The sequence below is a fragment of the Rhinopithecus roxellana genome, chromosome 21 (assembly GCF_007565055.1).
Source record: "Rhinopithecus roxellana isolate Shanxi Qingling chromosome 21, ASM756505v1, whole genome shotgun sequence".
In the NCBI taxonomy this organism is placed as follows: Eukaryota; Metazoa; Chordata; class Mammalia; order Primates; family Cercopithecidae; genus Rhinopithecus; species Rhinopithecus roxellana.
Genome location: NC_044569.1, coordinates 57,776,179 through 57,802,788, shown reverse-complemented (window position 1 = coordinate 57,802,788; position 26,610 = coordinate 57,776,179). Strand labels below are relative to the sequence as shown.

Below are 26,610 nucleotides of genomic sequence, written 5' to 3'. Positions count from 1 at the left end.
TGCCATGTACTTATTTTCTGTTAAGGCATCATTGCATTTATTTCATTGCTTGCATTTGCAGCCTTCTTAATGAAAGCAGCATCTTTTACTCATTTTTATCATCTCAAAACCCATTACAGTACTTAGCATATAGTAAATGCTTCTTTTATATCTGATGAACCAATATGTAAAAGTTCCTAGAACAATGATGGGCAGAAAATGAATGTCAGAAAATGCCTTGGTCATTACTCATAATGTTTGTGAAGATATTTAGCACATTGTATTTTCCAGTTTTTGTTAATTTCCCTTGCCAGAATAAAGTATAACTCCTTAGTGAGCTGTTCAAAACCCTTTATGCTTCCATCCATCTTTCTAGGCTCATCTCTTGTCATTTCTCTTTCTTCACATCATATTTCCCAGCTAACAAGTTTCTGATCTGTATCTCTGGCCTTTCTATTTTGCTGGAAATTACTGTACTAGATACCCACAGTTACTCATGTGCCTAGTAGAGCCACTAAGCAGAAGTAGGCAGAACCACTGCTGAAAAAACTCTGTTTTCTAGTTAGATTGGACTAATTATGATAACGACCTTGAACTTTCAAGACAAAAATTTTCCCTTTTTCTATAGCACTTACTTTTCATAATGTACTGTACCACTTACCATATTTTATTTTACGTGTTGTATGTCTTACCTGCTTAGCATATAAATCCTTTGAAGCAAATACTGTGTTATGTTTATCTTTGAAGCTCCAGCGCCCAGAATATGAAATGTTTCTTGATTTGCATAAGTGGAGTGATATGGGTTGCTCAGAAGAGGTCAGTATTGTCAAGGATATGGGGATGTTTTGAATAGCCATTTGAGATAGCTGCTCTTGGTAAGAACAGTGGGAGCAGTGGAAACAGTCAGAGCAGCCAGCTGCTTCCATGTGTTGAGCACATCTTATATTTAGGCACTTGACATGTGTTGTTAGCATGTTTAATTGTCACATCAACTTGATGAGGTTGGTGCAGTAATTTTCCATCTTTAACAGATGTAGAAACTGACGCACAGAATGGTTAAGTGATTTGCACGATGTTGTACAGCTTGGGACTGTAGAACTTAAGGTGGTTGTCACTGCTGTGCTTTAATGCCTTCCAGTGGAGCTCGAGGATTGGGAACAGTGAAAAGACTGGCCCAGTTAGAGCACCATGAGGGCTCAGTGTACTCCAGTCTTCTCAAGAAAGGACTATACTCTAGTGATCTTCTCTCTGACAGAGTCCAAGATTTATGACAATGGCTGAGGATAATAACTCTTAAAACTGTAATGTGTATGCATGTCACCTGAGGATCTTGTTAACATGCAGATTCTAATTCTATAGGTCTAGGATGGGGCCTGAGAGTCTGCATTTCCAACAAGCTCCTAAGGAATAACAGTGCTGCTTCCCTGTGGACTCCATGTTGCGTGGCAAGAGTTTGGAGGGTTCAGTACGAAATATATTTTACATGGGACCATTAGATTCTCATCTAGAAATTGTAAGAGGTTCTGTATCTTTAATTGGATACGTAATTATGAAGTTGCATGGTATGGAGATGCTGAGACTCTAGGCACTAATTCTTTATCTTGGGTCTATATTAGTATCCCCCTAGTAACTATAAAAACTAATGCTTAGGCTGTACTTGACATCAATAAGAATATCCAGTGAATAGGTCTTTATATTTAAAAAAAAGTCTTCAGCTGGGCGCAGTGGCTCACGTCTGTAATCCCAGCGCTTTGGGAGGCCGAGGCAGGCGGATCACAAGTTCAGGAGATCGAGACCATCCTGGCTAACACAGTGAAACCCTGTCTCTACTAAAAATACAAAAAAATTAGCTGGGCGTGGTGGCAGGCGTTGTAGTCCCAGCTACTCGGGAGGCTGAGGCAGGAGAATGTCGTGAACCTGGGAGGCGGAGCTTGCAGTCAGCTGAGATTGCACCACTGCACTCCAGCCTGGGTGACAGGGCGAGACTCTGTCTCAAGAAGAAAAGAAAAAAAAGTCTTCAAGTGATTAGAATGCTCTAAGCAAATAGATTTGTTGATTAAAACTCTCTGAACTTAGTCTGCTTCCTTGCATGTTACCAAGTTTGATGTTTATTGAAATAAATTTTGCATCATCAAAGTTCCTGTGCATTGAAACTACCTTAAAATTGCCATAAAGACATGGCTAGAAGTTAAGCAAATCAGGTTTATCATCATTACAGTGTTTTGATTAAGGCTTGTATTATTGGCAGTCTATTGTTCACCTTTCAGGGAATAAGAAAAATACAAATAATGCTTTTCCTTTTTTTCCTCCTGGTGAGACTGTTCTGAGAATTCTTATTGTGCTTTTTTAACCCATTTTCTTTCTCTTTCCAACAGGGATTTTTTGCCAGGTGGTAGGAGAGATTATACAGTCCAAGTTCAGTTGAGGTGAGTTTGAAATTTTCTGTTATCTTAGTTTTATACTTGCTTACTATATGCATGTAGTTCTGAATTTTAAAACATGAGAATGTTTGAGCACGCTATTTAAGAATACTTTTTTCTTTTATTAATGCAGACTTTGCCTGGCAGAGACAAGTTGCCCTCAAGAAGATAACTATCCAAATAGTCTATGTATAAAAGTAAATGGGAAGCTATTTCCTTTGCCTGTAAGTTGCTTTTTATTCACCAGATTTGCATATAAGTTTAATATAAACACTGACAAGGCCTAGAAACAGTGACAACTGAATACGAGTGAACAGTTTTAGCATCTAGATTAAATACTATTTTCCACTAGAGTAACCCATGCCACCTTGGATAAATAATAAATGGCTTATTTCAGATCGGAAGGAGATGGAAAAGATGAGCCTGGAATATCTTTTTTTTTTTTTTTTTTAAAGAGACAGGGTTCTGCTATGTTCCCTAGGCTTGACTTGAACTTATGGGCTCCAGCAGTCCTCCCACCTCAGCGTCTTAAGTAGTGGGGACTACACTTGTGCACCACTGCTCCTGGCTAAAGCCTGGAGCATCTTACTTAAGAAATCAAGGATGCTGTGAAATACTCTTGGGATCATATCAAACAGCATGGTTGAAGGGAAGGACTTGGGCACTTTCATGTATAGGACAGCATGTGTGGGATGTCTAGATTAGCTGGGCCTGCCTGTGGATGGCTTGCGGAAAAGCAGAAGCTGCTGAGAGTGGCTAACTACAGAGATCAAGAATTCCCAGCTTGGGCCTTGATGATGCATTCACTTGTGGTGGGTGGGTGCAATGATAGTTGGTTGACAACACATTTAAGCAGTGAGAGAGTACATGGGCTTCAGCACCTAGGATGTATACAATGTAAATGCATACAACCTGTCTCTGGCCTAATAGATGGCTTTTGACTGTTCAAATCCTGATAGTCAAGTCTTAAAATAATAAAATAAAAAACGTAGAACTGGACTATGTATTGGTTTCCATTTTGGATACATTACTAAATTGGTACCATTCCTTAAGAAGGCCAGCAAAACCATAATCAAAAAAATAGCACAACATGGCATGTTCGTCAAGCATTATAAAACTGGAGGTGTGTTTACTGTAAGTGAATCCCTAAGAGAGCAGTGACTCATGACTAGCCCCAGTTGTCATTTCACCAGAGCTGACACTCTGCAACTATTGAGGAAATGAGGAAGCTGTGTAATATCCCTGCTGAACACGAGACTGGGCTCTGGACTAAATATGTGAGCAGTACTCATGAGTAGCCAAGCAAGTCAGACAATATGATCTAGGACTCTGGGCTCTACAGAGCCAAGTGCTAAGAATTGAGCCCCAAAGTGAAGAAAGTCCATGACTGAAACTGACCGTGGTCTTGTAGACAGAGGCATCTGACTTCTCGTGGTTGTCAGGAGGCTCATTTGTCACATACACAGCCTGTGGACTTAGAGACCTGAGAAATACTTGTTTTGTGAATTTTGAAGGGCTTGAGCAACACTGCGTCACTGACTGACTCTTTATGAAAGATGCGTATGAGACTGAAATCCATTGAGACAGTCCTGGGAGTGAAGGGGAATTGCAGAGGCTGAGTAGATATGGTCAGGGAGGATTGCTTACATGGCCCATACATGATTCCCCAGGTGGGACATTTATTTTGTCAGGTTTCCGGCTACTAGCAACCAGATTCTCAGAAGCTATCTTCTTTTTTCCGCTCCCCTCCCACCCCCACCCAAGGTAAGAGTCTTGCTGTGTCACCCAGGCTGGAGTGCGGTGGCGCAATCTCAGCTCACTGCAACCTCTGCCTCCCAGGTTCAGGCAGTTCTCCAGCCTCAGCCTTCCGAGTAGCTGGGATTACAGGTGCCCACCACCACACCTGGCTGATTTTTGTAATTTTGGTAGAGGCAGGGTTTCACCATGTTGGCTGGCTGGTCTCGAACTCCTGACCTTGTGATCTGCCTGCCTCGGCCTCCCAAAGTGCTGGGATTACAGGCATGAGCCACCGTGCCTGGCCATTATCTTTTATTTGGCTGGTTTGCACAAAGATCTGAACCAAGGGAAGAAGCAGCCCTACTTAGAGCTGAAAGAAAATGTGGTACATATACACCATGGAATACTATGCAGCCATAAAAAAGGATGAGTTCATGTCCTTTGTAGGGACATGGATGCAACTGGAAACCATCATTCTCAGCAAACTATCGCAAGAACAGAAAACCAAACACCGCATGTTCTCACTCATAGGTGAGAATTGAACAGTGAGAACACTTGGACACAGGAAGGGGAACATCACACACCAGGGCCTGTTGTGGGGTAGCAGGAGCGGGAAGGGATAGCATTAGGAGAAATACCTAATGTAAATGGATGACGAGTTAATGGGTGCAGCACACGAACGTGGCACATGTATACATATGTAACAAACCTGCACATTGTGCACATGTACCCTAGAATATAAAGTAAAATTTTAAAAATGTGAAAAAAATGAAATAAAAAAAAAAAGATACTACATGTATGGCAAAGAAAGCCTGGCAAAACAGATTAAAACACATCCCTGTGCACCTGTCCCATGACCTTTTCATATCCATTTTTCTTTGCCCTGGATGTGCTAAGATTTCATTTTTTCTATTCTTTAATTAAAAAAAAAAAAAAGAATGCTCTCAGGTCTGTTGCCCAGTCTGGAGTGCATTAGTGTAGTCTCGGCTCACTCTGTACTCTTAGCCTCTTAGAGGCTCAAGCGATTCTCCCATCTCACTCTCCTTAGTAGCTGGGACTACAAGCATGCGCTGCCATGCCTGGCAAATTTTTGTATTTTTTGTAGAGACAGGGCTTCGCCATGTTTCCCAGGCTGATCTTGAACTCCTGGGCTCAAGCAATCCACCTGTGTTGGCCTCCCAAGGTGTTGGGATTACAGGTGTGAGCCACTGCGCCTGGCTCTTAAGATTTCTTTGACCTTTGACTCTCATTGCTATTTGCCCCTCCCATTATCTGTGATGAAAAATAAGGCAACGGAGGGCTTCTTGGTATCTTTGGACTCACCTTGAAGACTTACCCGGTATCATCATGTGACTGTGCCAGTGATGGGAGCTGCATCTGAATTGTGTGAGGTTGTGCCTAAACTCTGTGGCATTGCTCTGGAAAATATGGTGGCTACAGATGTGTAAACATAGAAGTTACCAGAATTTCTAGATGGACCAGTCATTGTCACATTTTGGGATGATACCTTTCTGTAGGTCTACAGCACCACTGAGGATGGCTTGGAGTTTGTTACTCTTCCAGTTCTTTTGAGGGAGAAGAAATTAGGCAGTTGAGTACTTCCTCTGGGGGCATTGTTACTTAATTACTGCTGATTTCTGCCCCAAAGCACCCACTAACCCTTGATTACTTCTATTAGCCTATTTATGAACATATTGACTACTACACAAAACACCCTTTGTCTAATGAGTCTGACATGCCTGGAGCTAGGGGCCTGCAGCAGCTCCATGGGCAGTTGTGAAGGAGGAGAAGAAATGAAACATTGAGAGAACTGCAAAGACATATCTCAAAAACAGAAGGCAATGGGGAGGACTTGCCCAGACCCTTATAGGGCCATCCCAAAGAAAATCAAATGCCTGCCTTTCCCAAAGAGTCTTTTTACCCTAGCTCCGTAAAGTCCTGTAGAACAACTGACAGAAATTCACATGTGCATCTGATGGAAAACATCTTAAACCACCACTTGATCCACAATTGCTATTGATTGGGATAATGAAATATGGAGTCTTTTAATGTAAAACAAGATTCTGCAGTTTTTAAGAATTACATGAGTATGCTGCAGCCTCAGAAGAAGAAAGCTGCTGTGGCCCTATAGGAGTTATATTGAGCTCTTGCACCATGGAGAGCCTCAGGGACTTTGTTCCAGTTTTAAGAAGCATCAACAAACCACAAAAGAAGTTTGATAGGTGGTCCTTGCCAGTGATCCTGGTGTATTGAACCATGAATCCTGGAGGGAAAAGCTTGACACAGTCATGAATTGCCCATTAGAGCTCTGAATATGGTTGCATTTGTCTATGTCCTGGAGGAAGTCCTTATGTGTATGATCTTACGGTAACATCCAGTGTTTATGGACCCGTGGCAGTTGACCACTGTACTGCATGTACAAAGTAAACATAGGAATGGGAAATGGTATTACTTTGAAAATGGCAACGTGTCCCTAGACTGTTAAGGATCAAATAGTGATACAAGCAGCATATGTGCTTTTTAACCTACATCAAGATGCTGAGTTTTACAAAACACCTTCAGGCATTCATTTTCCAGGTTCCCTTGGTGCAAGGAAGACAGCAGCTCATAGTAGGGCTTGTGGGATGGGGACATGCAGTGTGGACAGACAAGAACCTGCTGCAGAGACCATCTCCCATCTTTGACTCCAAGGGCTGCCATTCTACAGACTGACAGCCAGATGAGAACATTCCATGTTTTTAATGGGCAGAAGAAAGAAAAAGGCCCTCTTTGCTTAGGAGTTATTTTAAGAAGCTGAATTATTTTTCTTCTAAACGATTTGTGAGAAATGTCTGTAAAACTTGTGTAGCTCTAAGGTTGAAGGAAGGAAGAAGAGTTGACAAGAATATTTCTTTGAAAGACCCAAAGAGTGTAGAGAGGATATGTGCTGTAATTCAGCTGGCAACAATCTCCAAGTAGTTCCTTTTGGTGCAGCCAGAAGACTTATCAGTACTGGCCCCCTTCACCTTATAAATTCTATTTCTGAGCTCATGGATTTATGTTTCCTGATGCTGTGTGTTAGTCACCCTGATGGCCTGCCTCACAGTGAATCAGGACTGACATAAACTCAACATTTCTTCTTTTAAAACACATACTTGTGTGCACTCACCCCAATTTGAAGAGGCACCTCCTTACCTGAGAAGTGATAATTTTGACATGTGAAAGAATAATGATTATAGTAGACTCAAAACTATCAAATATGTAAGTGTGTTTATAATAATTATACTAAAATAAGCCACTGGAGGTTGCACTAACAGACTGCTCTGAAGATTAAGAAAGAGAATCATTTATTTCAAGGTGACCAGCTGTTGATTTGGTCAAGCTCTTTATGGAAACATTTTGGCTAATACAATCAAACGGGTAATAGAATTAGAAAATCATTATTCCACAATTCATAATCATGTAATGGGTCTAGGTAGCTATCGTCAATGGATGCCAAAAGTTGACGGGGAACTTTATAGTGGAGGGATCAGGCTGACATCCCCTGAACTCCTGATCAGTCTTGACACTACTGAAAACAGGGCAAACAACCTTCTGTGCCTTATGATGTGGCACCATATGAAGTATGCAACATTTTCTGTGAAGTTTTTTGTTTCTAAAATTTTGACCCCAAGTTTAATCAAGCTTATACAACTAATTACTGGTTTTAAAAATATATGGGAGGTAGAGCAACAAATCTCATACTTCGAGGAAGCAAAATACCTAATCTAAAATGCAAAGTCATTCTTCAGGTCAAAAGTCCTGGTTTCTTCAGTAGAACAACAGCATTGGGGAAAAAGTGTGTTTGGAGACGGCAGGGGTTGTGTTTATAGAATAAAGGAGACTTCAGAGACATAACTGTGGTGTGGGGCTCTAGTTTTTAATTCTGATTCAAGCTGTAAAAGGACTATACTAAACTACATATGGAGAAAATAGAAAATATATCTGAGATTTGCTTTAAAATAATCTGGAGTGGGGGTTGGGTAAAGATTGTTCATGGGTAAGTAAATTACTGAACTGATAGATATATATGTGTTATACTTTTTTCTCTATTTTTGTATATGTTTAAAATTTTCAATAATAAAAGGATAAAAGGAAAATAAATTTTGAGGCACCTGGGAAATCTGAATCGAAAGACAAGGTATTAGGTGATTTTTAAAAACTGTGGTTATTTTTGTGGGGTTGTAATACTGTGGGTTTTTAAAGTCTTATTAGAGATCCATGTTGAATATCTGGGTTAAATGGCATGTCTAGAATTTGAGTTTAATACTCAAGGGCAAAAAGAAATGTGTATGTTTGTGGCGTGTGTGTTTTAGGGCAGATTAGCTTTGGGGCCAAAAGCATTTGAAACAAGATTGGCAACATGTTGGTAATTATTGAACCTGGTTGGTGGGTCCCTGCTGTTTGTTCCTTTCTTGTGTATGTTTGAAAATTTCCATAAGGTTAAAAAGTAAATCTGTGTTAGAAGTATTCAAGTAGTAGTAATTAGAAAATTTGGAGGAAAATGTTAAAGTAGAATAATTGTGGACAACTTTTGTCACAGTTGCAAGTAGGGTAGGGTGTCATCAGAGCATGAAACATAAAAAATTACTTGAGTGTGTCACAGGACCATCACAAAGTCTTCTGCTGGTGCTGTCCAGCAGCCTTTGCTTAGAAAGCTTACAGATTTGCCCCACTGGTTCCCTGTCACATGAACTTGACTTTATTTTTGCTTTAAATATGGAAAATTGTTAGAAATATGTGTGAAGGCTAAACTTTATATTTTATAAAATTCCAACTATTAATATATTCTCAATAACCAGGAAATTGATGGTTGGGTGGGGGTGGTGCTGATGGTTAGAGGTAGAATACAGGTTATCAGATAACTCAGAATTACCAGTAAAGTCACACTACTCAAATGGGATATAGAATAGATTGAAAACGCTCTACACTGAGCGAGACTAAGATGATTCTGAGTTTGCTGACACTTCATTCTTACATGTGTGTTACTCTCCCTGCTTCTGTTGCCCTTTTCTACTGTGTCAGACTGTGTTATGTCTTACATTCTAATTTCCAGAGTGCACATTTTAGTTCATGAGTTATTTTTATCCTCCTGACAGACCCTGTATCATTTTTATTTGGTTAACCTACTAGTGGACATACCAGCAGACAGAATTATCTTCCAGGCCCAAAACAGGCAAAACCAAAGTTTCGTTCAGAATTAGCTAGATACTGGTATTGATAATCCTTGTACTTGTTACTCATTGAATCAACTTTTTGAGTCTTTTTAAGAGGACTTTTCTTAGGAGTTTTTTTTTTTTTTTTTCTGAGCAACTTTTTTTTTTCCGCTTGAGCAGCTTGAGATGGGCATAACCTTCCTACACTCTCTCTCTCTCGCTCTCTCACACACACACACACTCACACACACTGTCTCTCTCTTTCATTTCCGTATTCTAGTGCAAGTTATTTAAGTTCTTCTCTTTGTCTTTTACTCCCCTGCTCAAACGTTTTTAATTATTTTCAAAAATTTTTTGCAAGTTATAGATTGCACATTACCATGTGGACTACCATTTAATAATTACTGTCCTGCCCCTTATGAGACAGTTCCCACGTTGTGGTAGACAGGGTGTGGTCCTCTTTGCCGTGTGATACTACCAGTACTAGTTTTCATTGTTCCTAAGGTGCATATTTTAGCATTGCTGAAATCCAGAAGTGTCTTAAAATTGCTGGTGACCAGGTGTCAGCTGTGATGTGTTATCATTGCCTACACTTGTACAACTTTGATGTTATTGCCATGGCGTGACTAGTTAGCTGTACTCCTGGCTTTTCAGTTAACAAATAATTTAAGGACATTTTGAGAAAGAAGCATGAATCCTGGCTGTTGTCTGAAAACTTTTCATTGATGGATTCTCATAAGATCCAGTTAATGGTGTCAGTGACTTGCAGAGAAATCTGAGACATTAGTGGAATGAAGTACAGTTTTAAAAGATACTTTTTTCTCTAAAATTCCTACTTGTGCATAGGAGAGTGTTATGTGGAAAAATGTATGGATTAATGATGGAGTGAAAAGTGATTCAGAAGATCCTTATGTCCAAAAGGGAATATGTTAATTCATTTTGCTTCCATTTCTTTGCTATATATACACATAGTATTTTCTCTTTCTCAATAGTATATAATTAAATTACATCAATGACATCCTAGTGTTAGTGAAATATGGTATCTACTTTTCAATATGTAGATTTTTTGCAGCTAAGACATTTTAATTTTCTAAAAAATACATTATTTTGGCTCTGAAAAATCAGAGTGAAGTCTTGTGGTAATTGGGAATTGGATACACTGCGAATCAGAAATGAGTATACTTGCTATTTAAAACAAATGATTGATGACTAGATAAAAGTAGATTAAAGCATAAATAGCAGTATTATCTGATAGCCATCAAGTTCATTTAATGACAGTTGAAATGCTGATTATCCTTGACCTGGGTTAAAAGATTACCATTTCTGTTCCACCCAGAGACAATGCAGTGGAAAGTATTTTTATCACTCACCAAAGTTTAAAAATGAAATTTGTTAGTTTGTTCTTTCTTTCCCCTCAATTCCCAGTTCGCTTTCTTTCTTTCCCACCCCCAATATATGCGTGTATTTGAAATGGGGATTGCTAAGGATGAATCATTATAAAAAGTTGTGACTTTATCTGTAAAGCTTGGTGTCCCATAAAAAAGGAAAACTATTCATAGCCAGTGTGGCAAAATGTCAGCATCTTTAATTTTAATGATGGAACATGGATTTTTTTCCTACCTTTCTGGACTTGTGAAATATTTTGTAACTTTTTTTCAAAGATTATTTTCCTGTTTTGGGTTGATAATGATAATAAGGGCTGTATGATTTTTAGGCTAAAATAAAAATAGTGTAACCGCAATTGGGCAGGATCCTGTATCTATCTTGGAGAAAATGTTTAATCTTCCTGCAGATAATTTGAAATAATTTTTCTTTCTTATGGTTATAGGGCTACGCACCACCACCTAAAAATGGGATTGAACAGAAGCGCCCTGGACGCCCCTTGAATATTACATCTTTAGTTAGGTTATCTTCAGCTGTGCCAAACCAAATTTCCATTTCTTGGGCATCAGAAATTGGGAAGGTAAAAGCTCTCCGTTTTGGGTAGCAGGACAGTGACCCCACCCACTGTGTTTTTTCTTAAGCTGTTGGCTTCAGCTCTTTTTGTTTGTGGATTGTAATCTCTAAAAAGCAGTAATTTTCAGTTCAGAGGCGGCAGTATGGAGATTCTTTTTTTTTTTTTTTTTTTTTTTTTTGAGACGGAGTCTCGCTCTGTCACCCAGGCTGGACCGGACCTCAGCTCACTGCAAGCTCCGCCTCCTGGGTTTATGCCATTCTCCTGCCTCAGCCTCCGAAGTAGCTGGGACTACAGGCGCCCGCCACCTCGCCCGGCTAGTTTTTTGTATTTTTAGTAGAGACGGGGTTTCATCATGTTAGCCAGGATGGTCTCGATCTCCTGACTTCGTGATCCACCCGTCTCGGCCTCCCAAAGTGCTGGGATTACAGGCTTGAGCCACCGCGCCCGGCCAGTATGGAGATTCTTAAAGTTAAAAACTTTAATTCTGAGTTTTCTTGAATATTGTCTCTTTATTTTCCTGGAAAGAAAATATACATATTTATATTTCTTAAGGTAATGGTTTAACCACAATTGTATGTAATGTTGTGTTGAGTATTTTAATAAACTAGAAGCTTTGGATGATAGATATTTATGAAGAGGAACAAAGAAAGTTTTATCAGTTTGGGGGAGAAATGGTTAAATGTACACATGTTGTGATTAGAAATAATCTGTTCTAGCCTTTATATAAACAACTGATATTTCAGATAATCTGTGAACATTTGTATAAAAAGATTTATTTGGAATTATAATATTTTCTCTACACCTTCAAGTTGATGAACTTGACTTTCGGCTGATTTTTGGTCTTATAATGAATTATGTCAATTATGAGATACCAGTTAATACAACAAGGAATTTACATTTTAGAATTGCTTGTTTATATAACTGAAATAATGAATGGAAAGGAGACTTCAGTTAATTTCTCACCATCAGCTTCAGTGTTAATATTACATGAAGCATCAATTTCAGTGTTCCTATTACATGTTCCTCAACAGAATAATAGTCCTGTTTTATGGATGGAGAAATTGAGGCATTATTTATAGCAAGAATTTTTTGTTTTACCACCAAGGTAATTGCAGAGCTGGGAGTAACTTTACAGACATTGGAACAAATGATTGTAGACATTGAAAACTTTTGCCATGTAATGGGGATAATACTCTTTCCTTATAATTAAAATGATTAATTGACCTAAAATTTACACCATAAGTTGGATATTTAGATATTTAAAAGAACATTAAAAGATACTTAAAATACTTGGTTTGGCAACTATTGAGAGTATTATGTTTATTGTAGAATCAATTGAATGAATATATTTAATAAAATGGGAAGATAGGGTTTTTTTTTAGCATTTATGTGAAATTATATGTTATCTCTTCATAGCCCTATAAATAGCTAATGAAGGTTCCTTTGTGCCAGATCTAACAGGTATGGGATTGGACACTGTTGTTTTCTGGCATTGACTTTTTAATTTTTATCATATCTTCATGTGTCTTACATACTATAGTAGCTGCTGCTTGTCAGTAAAATACCCATTTGGGGTACAGGAGTTAATTTATCAAAGCTTTTCTCAGAAGAAAGCTGCTAACTGGTTCATTTGAGTGATTTACTCAAAGGCCATGTAGCAGGTGATCTCTTCTGCCAGAATTAGAACTTTGGAACTCTGGGTTTGCAGTGTTAATTCAGACCACTGGCATTTGAAATTTGTTTCTACAGTGGAACTCCTCTTTTAAGTGAAAATATGAGAGCCCCATTACATAAAGTCAATAAAAGCAGAATGATTTTGGTTAGCAAGATTCTGGTTAGTCATAGGAGGGTACATTTTCAGGGTGTCCCCTAAGGTACCAGGTTTGCTAAGTAAGAACCATAGTTTGGAAACCATTGACCCAACCTATGTTCCCATAGCAGCGAATGTTTTAAAGTGATAAATGATCAAGAAATATTTTTAAATGATTGAGCTTTTATTTTCGCTGAAATAGCCTGGTGAATTTTGTCCCCTTTGCAGTCATTGACCATTCCATGAAAGTTATTTTGAATATTATTTTTAGAAACCAGAGTTTCTTAAATAAGTATTTCATGTAAACAAAGAGAATATTATCTCTCATCTTTAATGCAGGGTTTTTTTTGTTTGTTTGTAGAATTACTCCATGTCTGTATATCTTGTACGGCAGCTTACATCAGCCATGTTATTACAGAGATTAAAAATGAAAGGTATTAGAAACCCTGATCATTCCAGAGCACTAAGTAAGTAACGTTTGTAAGACCAAGCATTTAAAAAAAAAAAAAGATCGAGCATATGAGATGCTTTAATGCTTTAAATATTGCTCACATCAATATATTATATATTTGTTAGCTTGTGTATATACTAATTTATATACATTACTGGTGAGTAAAATTGTAGACATTACCACATAGTAGTTTTTAATTATCAAAGGAAGTATAAGAATATTTTTATATTTTCTGTTTACAAATTTAGTAACTGTTGGAAACAAACAATAGTGCATAATAAAAACTGTGATGAATGTGTGTTGGAAAAGCTGGGGCTCGGGGTACTGCTGCATTCCAGCTTCCTCTCCTAATTGTTGTTTTGTTCTTAAGTCTTACACAGCTTTCTATTTTGAAAGTCTTACTTACCAGCAGTTTTACTTTTAAAAAGAAATTTTAAGAATTTAAACAAAGAATTTGCATGTTCATACTTATTTAACTTATATTGGGAGTGTGATTGGGTTTTCAATACATTAATATTTAACATTTTGTTTTAAGATGCTGTATGTTTCTATAATTCCATTTCTTTGTCACCCTTAATTTTTTTTAATTTTTTTTTTTTCTCTTCTCTTTAAAGTTAAAGAAAAACTTACTGCAGATCCTGATAGTGAAATTGCTACAACTAGCCTTCGGGTATCCTTGATGTGCCCTGTAAGTAAAGCAACAAAACATTCTGGGGAATTTGACTTTTTATAAATGATTATCTTTCCTATAAAAGTAAGTGTGGGAATAAATGATATATTATGATAGAATTCTGAACTTTTGTCTTTTCCCATTAAGGAATCTTCATGATTAAGTCACAATTCTTTGTATTATTTGGGCATGCAAAGAATACAAAGAAGAGGGAAGATAGCTTTAGGCTTAGAATAATCTGTTATAATTAATGTTGTAGATAATACACAGCTATTAATAAAAATATTTTAAGAGCTGACTCTTTTTATAAGAATATAAATGATACTGAAAAATAAAGTGACTAGGGCCTGATAAATGCTAATTGATGCTCTTGGTTTAGTGAGTTAGGATGTGTAGGATGTCCTTGTAATGGTCTTTTAAATTGCACAATAGGCCGGGTGCGATGACTCAAGCCTGTAATCCCAGCACTTTGGGAGGCCGAGACGGGCAGATCACGAGGTCAGGAGATCAAGACCATCCTGGGTAACCCGGTGAAACCCCGTCTCTACTATAAAATACAAAAAACTAGCCGGGCGAGGTGGCAAGCGCTTGTAGTCCCAGCTACTCGGGAGGCTGAGGCAGGAGAATGGCGTAAACCTGGGAGGCGGAGCTTGCAGTGAGCTGAGATCCGGCCACTGCATTCCAGGCTGGGCGACAGAGCGAGACTCTGTCTCAAAAAAAAAAAAAAAAATTGCACAATAATTTTTCTTTTATATCTCCTTACATAGAAAGTATGAGGGAGAAATCAGTTAGCAACTCTCACATCCTTCTGTTTACTTGCCACTGAGCTAAATGTGGGAGAAAATATTGAGGCTTGCTTAGAATGTTAATAATTCAGTTTGAAAAATAAAACCAACTCCCATAAAAATGGAGCAGATTCATTTACAGTTAGGCTGTTATACTACCAAGAGGAGATGGGAGGATCAGGAACATTGAATGAATTGGAGGGGAACCCTTTCCAGTTAAGAAGAACTTGGTGAGAAAAGTCATGGAATCAGGAATTTATAATGTAGTTTTGTGGGTGTTTGATTACTACCCACCATTTTGAGAAATGTACAGTTTTTTAAATGGGGAGAAATTGTGTCAGAAAGAAAAGAGAATAATTTGTTGAGTTTCTACTGTATGTTCTTTATTTAACTATCTTACCAAACCTGTGTGGAGGAGTTGTCTTCATTTTGTAGATGAAGAAACAGACTGAACGAGGTTGGCTAACCCAGATTACAGTTAGTGGTAGAACAAGGATAAAGATTCTAGTGCTCTGACATTCCTATTCTTTTTCCAATATACCATGCTGCCAGATTGGGCTAAAATATACATGTCCTGATTACAAGTACGTCTCTTTTATTCTGGAAAGTGGTATTTGCAAATCTTTTTTTGAGGCATCACTCTTTTAATCTTCATTAACTTAAAAATATGAGCTTGCCTTCATTGAAATAGAATTTTTTGATATCAGGATTGCTTGGATACTCAGAATGTGCTCTTATCAAATGCAGGGAAGAGGTGTGCAGTTCCAGTAGGGTAGGACCTGAAAGCCCTGAAGGTGGTGGCAGAGGCTCTAGGAGGCATGCGGAAGGACCCACGACTTCCTCTGAGCGCAAGTTCTATGCAAACCTTCAGGCTTGAGGTCTTTTCAGTGTCTTCAGGTTATTCTCTTTTTCTTCGCTCTCATGTTAAAATTAATAGTAGATTGAAAGAAGTGAAATTACCTTTTTGTTGGTTAAAAAAATGGTTGGATATTGACCATTTTTTATTATGTAACCCTAGTATATTCAGCAAACATTAATTGCCAGCTGTATTCCACATATAGTCACCATAAGGGGAGGAAACTCATGTCACCATTATGTTTTAGATGTCAAACTATTGTATCAGGAAGAAAGTCTTCTACACAACTTACCTAAGGAGTTTTACAGTTATGCAGTGCCATTTTCTTAGAATCTTTTAAATATTTTTCTTCATACAGACTGCCATTCTACATGAGAGCAACCAAAACCAAGTGCAATGGCCAAACATACTAACGGATTCTCAGGCTTTTTAAGTTTTTTTGAGACAGGGTCTCTGTCACCGTGCTGGAACGTAGTGGCATGATCACGGCTCACTGCAACTTCGACCTCCTGGGTTCCAGTGATCTTCCCATCTCATCCTCCTGAGTACCAGGGACTACCGCCACATACCACCACACCTGGCTAGTTTTGGTGTCTTTTGTAGAGATCTTTCACCATGTTGCCCAGGCTGGTCTCAAACTCCTGACCTCAAGTGATCTGCCCACCATGACCTCCCAAAGTGCTGGGATTACAGGCATAAGCCATCTCATGAGCCAAACTTTCAATAATAGTGAAAGCAGCGTATCAGAGAGGTTAGGATTCCTTCTGTGTAAGAATAGGGAGCAGTTCCTTTCAAACATTACCAATTTTAAGAAAATTAACTTTTCAGTTACTTGAAGAAATGAAGTAACAGATCAAATAGGTTTTTGAAATCTTGTTTTAAGTTTCTTAAGTGTTTTTTTCTCTCTGCTCAGAAGTGACAACAGGTCTATTTGTGAGACTGTCTTTTGAGCTTTTCCTTGGGGTTCGTCGATCTTTTCAGAGCACTTTCTACGAAAAGAATGAATGGTACTCTTTGGGCTATAGTAGTAGTGTTAACATAAAGTTGGGTAGCTAAACTGTAATATGTGGTATATATTAATTAGAATACCAGACACAGGTGTGTTGATTAGATTTGGTGGATGGATGACAGAAGTTAGATGATGAAAGCAGTGTTTGAGAAAGAGTCAGTCCTATTATCAGTTGGAGAAAGCAGAATGGAGTCCAGCCGGCTAACAATGGAGATAACATGGGATCTGGTGCAGTAATGGGAAATGGAGAAGGAAAAAAATAAACCCCAGGCACTTGGATAAGAAGTGAACGCTGGGTTATTTGGCAAAAACAAGAGAAAATAATAATGTAGGGTTATAGAATAAGTGTTTATTACATTTCACAGTATTTTCGTAAGGTGATTTGCAGTAGAAGTGAGTCTGAATAGTGGGAGCAAATTCTAAAACCTCTGTCTTTGGGACTAAAGGAAGGTAATGTCACAGTAGTTATTGAAGAGGATCTAATTGAGTGTGCATAATTATATTTCTGAACACAATATCTGAATTTTACATAGGAGTTTCACTTTGGTGATTTCAGCTAGTGATTTTCTCTCTGTCCTGCGGAGGTGGGCTAAGTAGCTGGGGGAGAGAAAAAGCAAGCTAGGTTTGATTTTATCTCTTGAGATTCTAATATGTTTTAAACAAAAAAGTCCTGCTGAAAATAGTTGGAAACCACCGGTTTGGGCCTTTTCAACTTAAAGACTCTTTTACTTTAGATTGGTAGTAATTAGTCTACAGTGAATAGAATTTGGATAATGCCAGCTTAACATTTTATAGGAAAAAAGTGTTGCATTACTTAGATGCCACGTCATTCATAAAAATAATAAATTTCAAAAAAGCACCTTCATCTGATTAAATTAGAATTAGAATTTATTTTGATGGCACATTAAGGTCCCTTTTAATAACATTCCATAGTCACTAGGAAATTGACAAAATTTTGCTAGCCAGTAACAAATGCCTTCTTAGGAAATGCTCATTAGTTCTTATAAGACAACTAGAGTAGGATTAAATTTAGGTTCAGCAACTTTTATAGTCCTGGATATTCTCATTTCTGTATGCTGTGGAAATTTTAAAGCTGTGACAGGAGAGATGGAAACGGCACAGAAGAAAACGACAAAAACAATCCCTAAACAGCGGTTTGCAAAATGTGGCCCATGGATACCTGAAGGTCCCTGACACTCTTTGAAGAGGACTACAAAGTTAAAACTTTTTATAATAATATTGACACATAATTTTGGCTTTTTGTGTTCTTTCTCTCTTATGAGCATAAAGTGATGTTTAATGTGAGTTACCTATAGATGATGATGATGTCATTGCTCTGATGGCTAATGGAATGTGTACTTGTGTACTCTTGTCTTTTAAAAATATGTTTTAATTTCTAATATACAGATATTGATAACTATAGCCCACATACATAAAATGTCTTTGAGGTCTTAATTTTTTTTTCTTTCTCTTTTTTTCTTTTTTCTTTTTTTTTTGAGACGGAGTCTTGCTCTGTCTCCCAGGCTGAAGTGCAGTGGCACCATCTCAGCTCACTGCCACTTCCACCTCCCGGGTTTAAGCAGTTCTCCCTCAGCCTCCCAAGCTGGGATTACAGGCGCCTGCCACCATGCTCGGCTAATTTTTGTATTGTTAGTAGAGACGGGGTTTCACCATGTTGGCCAGGCTGGTCTCGAACTTTTGACCTCGTGATCCACCCTCTTCGGCTTCCCAAAATGCTGGAATTACAGGCGTGAACCCCTGCGCCCGGCCGTTTTTGGTTTTTTTTGAGACAGAGTTTCGCTCTTGTCGCTCAGGCTGGAGTGCAGTGGCGTGATCTCAGCTTACTGCAACCTCTGCCTCCCAGGTTCAAGCAATTCTCCTGCCTCAGTCTCCTGAGTAGCTGGGATTACAGGGGCCCACCACCACGTCCAGCTAATTTTTGTATTTTTAGTAGAGATTGGGTTTCACCATGTTGACTGGGCTGGTATCGAGCTCCTGACCTCAGGTGATCCACCCGCCTCGGCCTACCACAGTGCTAGGATTACAGGGGTGAGCCACTGTGCCTGGCCAAGGTCTTAATTTTTTTTTTTTTTTTTGAGATGGAGTCTTGCTCTGTCGCCCAAACTGGAGTGCAGTGGCCGGATCTCAGCTCACTGCAAGCTCCGCCTTTCAGGTTTACGCCATTCTCCTGCCTCAGCCTCCCAAGTAGCTGGGACTACAGGCGCCCGCTACCTTGCCCGGCTAGTTTTTTGTATTTTTTAGTAGAGACGGGGTTTCACCAGGTTAGCCAGGATGGTCTCGATCTCCTGACCTTGTGATCCGCCCGTCTCGGCCTCCCAAAGTGCTGGGATTACAGGCTTGACAAGGTCTTAATTTTTAAGAGTCTAAAGGGGTTTTGAAACCAAATGAGAACAGATAACTGTTAAAACCGTGGTAGGCTGAGTTAGAACGTTATTTTAAAGAAAAAATTATAAAAATTGACAAATAATACCTACTTTTAAATTATTCAAATACAGCCGAAAAGTAAAAATGATAATTTTAAATTTGCAAGGTCTATTCAGAAGTAACATTACTAGTAGCATGATAGATTTTTCTAGATTTAATTCTCTATATAATTATATATATGTTTATTGGAAAATATATACTGTCGTATGGCTTGCTGTTTTTTAATTAACAGTGTATCTTAAGTATATTAGTATGTGTAGATTGGTCTTATTTAATCATTGTGGTCATTTTGTTGAATAGGTATAGTGTAATTTAATAACGAGTTTAGTGATTGAGTTGTTTCCACACAGTGATTGTGTAAAAAAGCCAACTCACTTACATTGGTGAAAACTTTCTAAATAACTAGCCAATGTTTATGTTGGTACTATTTAAAAAGAATAACATGTGATTTAAAAAAAGGATAATGGGAAAATCTGTTAAAGTTACTCATCTTATCATTGAAAGGATTTTAAAAACCTGTTATCTCATTGGGTGCTGAATAGGTATTTAGTCAACATTCATTTTTAATAGAACAAAAACTTAGCAAAAGAGGAAAAGGAGGGTAATTAAATTAAAAAACTAACACCATTTGTAATGTTATAAAACTGGGATGTCTCTGGGATGTGAGGATCATTTGTGATATAGCTCCATCAGCTGTGTCTCAGTGAGTGTGTGGTTTTAACCTTTTGTAGCTTCAGCATCTTCATTTCAGAAATAGAAATATAAATACCAGCTTTTCTGGAGTCATAGAGTTACGAAGATTTTATGAGATTTATTTAAAAGCCTTGGGCATACTGTAAGAGTCTAAGAAATAATTTGTTTTTAAAGGCAGGAAAAATATAGAAATATGTATCATAAGAAGAGAAACTGCCTCAGGTTTTATTCCGACTTTTTTCTGTTCTAAGTGATGAGTTATATTGTGCCAAATACCTTGATCGAATCACAGAAATTTTGAGGATCCCTTTTAGAACTCTGGTTAGACACTTAGGTAGAGACAGTATAGCAGTGATGAGAGTGTGGACTCTGCAGGGCTGGAGCTTCCCAGGTCAGACCTGCTCTGCCATTTTCTAACTTTGTAGTGTTAGATTACTTAGCTTCTTTGTGCCTTAGTTTCCTTATTTATAAAATGGGGATGATAATGATACCATCCTTTTAGTATAATTGTTACGTAATTGTAAAAGTGTTTTTGAGATTAATGTGAAGTAGTCAACACTGTACCTTGCACGTAGGTGGAACTAGATAAACGTTACTTCTGTGTTGATGATTGAGCTAAATTGTTTTCTTTTTAAATTACCACATTACCAGGTGTTCATTTTAGAGGAATTAGAAATTACAGATGAACCAAAAGATAAAGAACATCCTAAAAAGCCTGCCTCTCAGGCAGAGCTAAGAATGTTTTAATTTTGCCATGAATTCTTTTAAACTTTATAGCATAAAAGAAGGTCCATCTTCTTCATTTCCTGTTTGTTCTTTTCCCCATTTCTGGTCCATCTCCATTCATTCTCCTATCTGGTCAACAAATACTGAGCACATACTATGAGCTAGTATTGTGCTAGGACAGTGGCATTCAGTGGTGAGCAGAGATCTAGACCATCTTTTTGGAGCTTAAGATCTAGTGGGAGAAACAAATTTTCAATCAAAATAGCAGGACTGGTTATAAATAGTGATATTTTCTGTAAGGGAAATATATGGGGAGGTTTGAAGGATTATGTAGGAAAACCTGATCTGACCAAATCTGGGTGTTGTGTACGTCTTGGTGCCAGTGGACCACTACTATTTGCAGTATGAATTTAACAGCAGTAGAGTTAATCAAAAGTATATTAAAAAATTAACACTGTTGATTATATAAAAATAAATTTTCATAAATGAAAAATATATTTGCAGTTCATATTACACACATGGCTGATTTCTTATCTAGAGTGCCTACAAATAGGTAAAAGATTAATAACTAAATGGGAAATGAGAAAAGGTTATAGGTAGAAACTTAGAAACACAAGTGACTCTTAGAAGTAAAAGAAGAGGCTCAACTACCACTTATAATAAGAGAAATGTAGTTCACAACTATAATGGGATATTTGTCACCTTCCAGATTGGCAGAGATCGAATAATTTAATAACACTATATTGGAAAGGTTGAGTGGAACAAAGCACGTTAATACACTTGTATACATAACCCAGTAGGTACTTTTTGTGGAAGATAATGTGTTAATGTGAGAAAAATTACAAATGTCCTTTTCTTTCCACCCAAAAGTTTCACTTCTAGAAATTATAAATATTATAAATATAGGAATCTTAGAAATACTCATTACAGCATTGTAGTGATAAAAGATTGGAAACAATTTAAATGTCAGTCATTAGTGTACTGGTTAAATAAATTATGATACCTTCATATAATGGTAGTTTTTTATATACCAATTTGTGTGCTGCAGTAGTCACCAAGTTATATGACAGAAGTGAGTTGGAAAACAGTGTGTATTGTATACTGTAATTCCTGGGAACATACTTTAAATACACACTTGGTTTATGCTTAGAACATCTATGGAAGGACATGCAAAAGATGGATAACAGTGGTTCTCTAAATAGGGAAACTGGGGACCAGGTAAGGAGGAGTCATATTTTCAGTGTATATGAATCTGGATTTACATGTTACCTGTTTTGAAAAAGTGAAATAGTTTTCCAAAAATCATAGGGCAATCAATGAATAAAAATATATTCTAATCTCCCTGGGAATACATTCTGGTTTGGATTTCTTTTTCATTTTTATCATCATCTTGTATGACATCTTCAGACTTTTACAACTGACCACTTTCCCTCTGAGCTCGTTCTCCTTTCTGAACTAGTTTTCCTTGTGTTTCCTGTCCTGTAGTTAGGAAAAATGAGACTGACAATCCCATGCCGTGCAGTGACTTGTACACATCTGCAGTGTTTTGATGCTGCCCTTTATCTACAAATGAATGAGAAGAAGCCCACCTGGATTTGTCCTGTGTGTGACAAAAAAGCTGCCTATGAAAGTCTAATATTAGATGGGTAAGCATATCCCTTTTAACAGCTGATATGGACTAATACAACAGCTGTTGGCAGTGCCTTTGTTCAGTACAACTTACTGAACTAAATTCTAAATAAATTCTACTCTAGTATAAATCCAGATATTTGTGTGTTTTCTGTCTTGTACATAATTACACTCAATCTTATTTTTTAAACTGTGGTTAGTGGCTTTTTTTTTTTTTTGAGACAGAGTCTCTGTCGCCCAGGCTGGAGTGCCATGGCTTGATCTCGGCTCACTGCAAGCTCCGCCTGCCGGGTTCATGCCATTCTACTGCCTCAGCCTCCCAAGTAGCTGGGACTACAGGCGCCCGCCACCGCACCAGGCTAAGTTTTGTATTTTTAGTAGAGATGGGGTTTCACCGTAGTCTCGATCTCCTGACCTCATGATCCGCCTGCCTCAGCCTCCTAAAGTGCTGGGATTGCAGGCCTGAGCCACCGCACCCGGCTGGTTAGTGGCATTTTTATCTCTAGAATATGATTTGTGTTGAGGGCAATGTTTTTGCTTTCCAAGATTATATTTTATAAAACCTGCAGGAAATAGGGAAAAGTTTGCTTTGTGATGTGATGTCATTTTGCTTACCTAGAATTTCTTGAAGTAGCAATTAGGGTCTATGCAAAAAACCAGAGGAAGTGATAGGGTAAATACAGACACGTTATATAGCTCTTAAGTTCAAAACTGGAATTCGTGCCCAGGTATTTCTGACTGGAGTCCAAACTCTAAGCATCATCTCTCATATCATATTGCATGTCAGAATTTGGAAAATGGCATAAACTAATTTTTAGTACCTTTTTTCAAATAATACTTTCTTAAAAATTGCACATGTCATCCATATACCATGTAAGATTTAGAAAATACAGTTAATGAAAAGATGAAAATAAAATTAGCAGGACCATCCTATGGTGATGACTTTGTTATTGACATATTAAAAAAGACTGAAATGATACTTTATGTAATGATTTATATTAATATATACATATGATTTTTACTCAATATATAGTGAAAAGTATCCTAGATTTTTAAAGATACTTGTGCAACTTGAAAACGTTTTAAGCCAGGCACAGTGGTACATGCCTGTAGTTCCAGCTACACAGGAAAGTGAGGTGGGAGGATCACTTGAGCCCAGGAGTTCAAGGTGAGCCTGGGCAACATAGTGAGTTGCATCTCTAAAATAAACAACAAAAGTTTTACAAGAGTATTATCTGTGGAGAGGAATGGGGAATGAAGAGTGAATGGGACTTTAACATTCCTTTCTGAATGTTTTCGTTTGCTGAGTTTTTATTTTTAGCTTATTTTGAAAAAATTTCAACCCTACAGAGGTGTTGAAACAGTAGCACAAAGTACCTCCCATGTAACCTTGACCCAGAAGCTTCAGTTGTTAACATTCTACTGCAGTTGTTGTATCACTTTCTCCCTTAATATGTGTGCATATACACATTTTTGGTGTATGCATTTGCGAATGTAGAGAGAGATGATTATTACTATTTTTAGAATTCTTTTGAACCATTTGAGAGTTACATATGTCATGCCCCTTTGCACATTAATATTTTGTGATGTGTTTACTAAATTCTCGATATTCCGTATTTGTTTCTACTTTTTCAATTTAAAATTGCCCTGTGATGTTAACATTTTTGAAGATGGCATTTTGTATATATGTCTGTGGAGTTTTCTTCAAGTTCTTAGAAATATTCAAAGGGAATGTATAACTTTAAGACTTTTACTATTTATTATCAAGATGCCTCCCAGGAGGAGTAAGCTATTTTTCTCTCCTAGTAAATCATCTCACTCTCATGCCAACAGGCGTAACATCGTCCACTTCTCAGCTCTCTTAGCAGCCTTACATATTAAATCTTACTTTAAAAATGTCTACTCTTGGGTGTGGTGGCTCACACGTGTCATCCTTCCCCTACCCCATTATCCTTTTTTCTCAAAGTTAAAGTTTATAAATTATTTTACTATATAGTAACCTTTGTCTGCTTGTGTTTGTTTTGCGTGCTGTGTTAGAGGCTGTTCTTACTGCCAGCCTCAGCTAGGAGGCTGCAGGTATCTACTAATCTCTAGCCATTGATACTCACTGAGTTACACAGGTGATGCTCAGTAAGTTGCTTAACTATTATGTCACCTGTTACAGATTTAAAACAGGACAAAGGGGGTGTAATAATTGTTGTAAAGTATAAAAGTATTGCATTACCAAAAGAAAAGGGGGTCAGCTAGCATTACTTACCTTTTCAAGGTAATGTGTGTTACTTTCTTATTTCCTCTTTAGGCAAAGCTGTTGATTACATGTGTGTACTTCTTAATTGTTTTTAGGCTTTTTATGGAAATTCTCAATGACTGTTCTGATGTGGATGAGATCAAATTCCAGGAAGATGGTTCTTGGTGTCCAATGAGACCGAAGAAAGAAGCTATGAAAGTATCCAGCCAACCGTGTACAAAAATAGAAAGTATGTGTAGAACAGCAGCAGAGAGCAAAGCAGTGAGACTCATGTAACATTATCATTAATCTTGGCCCCTAGAACTATACGTTTGGAATTCAGCTTGTTGACTCAATCTTTTGATTATATATAATTTCCCCCAAATGATTTTTATTCTTTCCTGAAGAAATGTGCTGAAGTTTATATTGTCTTATCAACTGTTTCATAGTATATTTTTCCTATGTAGAATAAAGGAAACATTCATCTAAAATCATTTTAAAATATGATGTTTGTTATAAAACGAAGTCACAAATGAATTTATGTGGACAGTTTTTCAGAATTGTTTTTAGAGTATCTGTAGGTGGAACCCTAAGTGGAGGTGAGGTTAGAGGGCTACATCATTGATTAATGGCCTTGGTGGTTTGGGGATGGTCACAGGTTAATTGCTCAGAAAGTAAACAAATTGTTTCCTTCCATTTCTTTGTGGGGAGGAATATTAACATTGCCTTGATTACCTAGAATGTGTACTTATCCATCAGCTGCCTGCATCTATCCACACTAAGTAGGGAAACTGAGGGCATTTTGAGTAATTGAAACCCACAAGTGAACTTAGAGTTTCTTTTTACCTAACAATCTCATTGAAACCCACACGTGAACTTAGAGTTTCTTTTTATCTAACAGTCTATTCACTGCATTTCAGTTTTGTTCTGATTACATTTGAAGTTCTAACAAACAGTGTAATGAATGGAGTAAGAAGAAAGGGGAAGAAAAGAATTTATGCCATTATTAATTATTCGTCTGTGATTGGTACTGAACCTGAGTGCAGTGACCAAGATTTCTGTCGTCTTTGAGAAAAATGGGGAATGATTTAGTTGATAAATTTGTATTGCTTTTCCATTATCAACTATCTTTCATTTTTAATAAATACATTACAGATAATAACATACTTTTCTATGAAAATGTGAGTTAACATGTGTGGTATGTGAGACTATCTTTGTGGGTAGTCTATGGACCTATGTGATCAGTAGATAATTCATAAGAAAAGTTTAAATGTCTGAGTAAATTAAGTGAGAGGTTTGGGTTTTTTCAACTTATCAAGGTGAAAGTTTTTATCAGTTCTGGCTTATGGTGAAAAGTTTGTACTTTCTTTGATATGATGAGCATGATTGCTAGAATGGAAATATCTGTTTCTGAGCTAACTGTGCCACATGTCTGTGAGAATACATAGCTGGTGAACTCACTCATTTTTGTCCCATGGCCTGAGACCAGTTCCCTAACTCTCCGTATCTTTCTGTAAAATGACTGCTGACCTGCAGAAACAGGATGAGCATTAGGAGCTGCACAAATCCTTCAGTGGTATTGGAGGCATAACTAAGAACATTCTGTCTGAATGAGACTTTGAGACTTCTGACCTTCTGTCAAGGAATAGTGCTCACCTGTCTCCCTAGGTGAACAACCATTTTACAGACAGAGGTCTGGAGTTAGGGAGTTGGTATCTGTCCATGGGTTGGAGTAGGTGGCTCCACTGGCTATGTGTTGTCAGGATATACTATACTGAATATACTAGACTCTACCCCTAGAGTTTATTTGTGTTATACCTTTGATTTTTTTTTCCTTTTGTTTCCTTACATGCAGGTTCAAGCGTCCTCAGTAAGCCTTGTTCAGTGACTGTAGCCAGTGAGGCAAGCAAGAAGAAAGTAGATGTTATTGATCTTACAATAGAAAGCTCTTCTGATGAAGAAGAAGACCCTCCTGCCAAAAGGAAATGCATCTTTATGTCAGAAACACAAAGCAGCCCAACCAAAGGGTTTGTTAATTTATA

General features: G+C 37.7%; 1 protein-coding gene across 7 annotated transcripts in view; it reads left to right on the top strand.

The window, feature by feature from the left end:
- PIAS2 (protein inhibitor of activated STAT 2) overlaps positions 1–26,610 on the top strand; it is a 106,234-nt gene that overhangs the window by 59,590 nt on the left and 20,034 nt on the right. For all 7 annotated transcript variants that reach the window (XM_030926005.1, XM_030926003.1, XM_030926002.1 and 4 more), the window contains 8 exons: positions 2,355–2,405; positions 2,533–2,623; positions 11,139–11,273; positions 13,439–13,544; positions 14,143–14,216; positions 22,198–22,358; positions 24,685–24,818; positions 26,424–26,595. In XM_030926005.1, the coding sequence (XP_030781865.1) occupies positions 2,355–2,405; positions 2,533–2,623; positions 11,139–11,273; positions 13,439–13,544; positions 14,143–14,216; positions 22,198–22,358; positions 24,685–24,818; positions 26,424–26,595 (924 nt within the window). The remainder of the gene's footprint in view (positions 1–2,354; positions 2,406–2,532; positions 2,624–11,138; positions 11,274–13,438; positions 13,545–14,142; positions 14,217–22,197; positions 22,359–24,684; positions 24,819–26,423; positions 26,596–26,610) is intronic.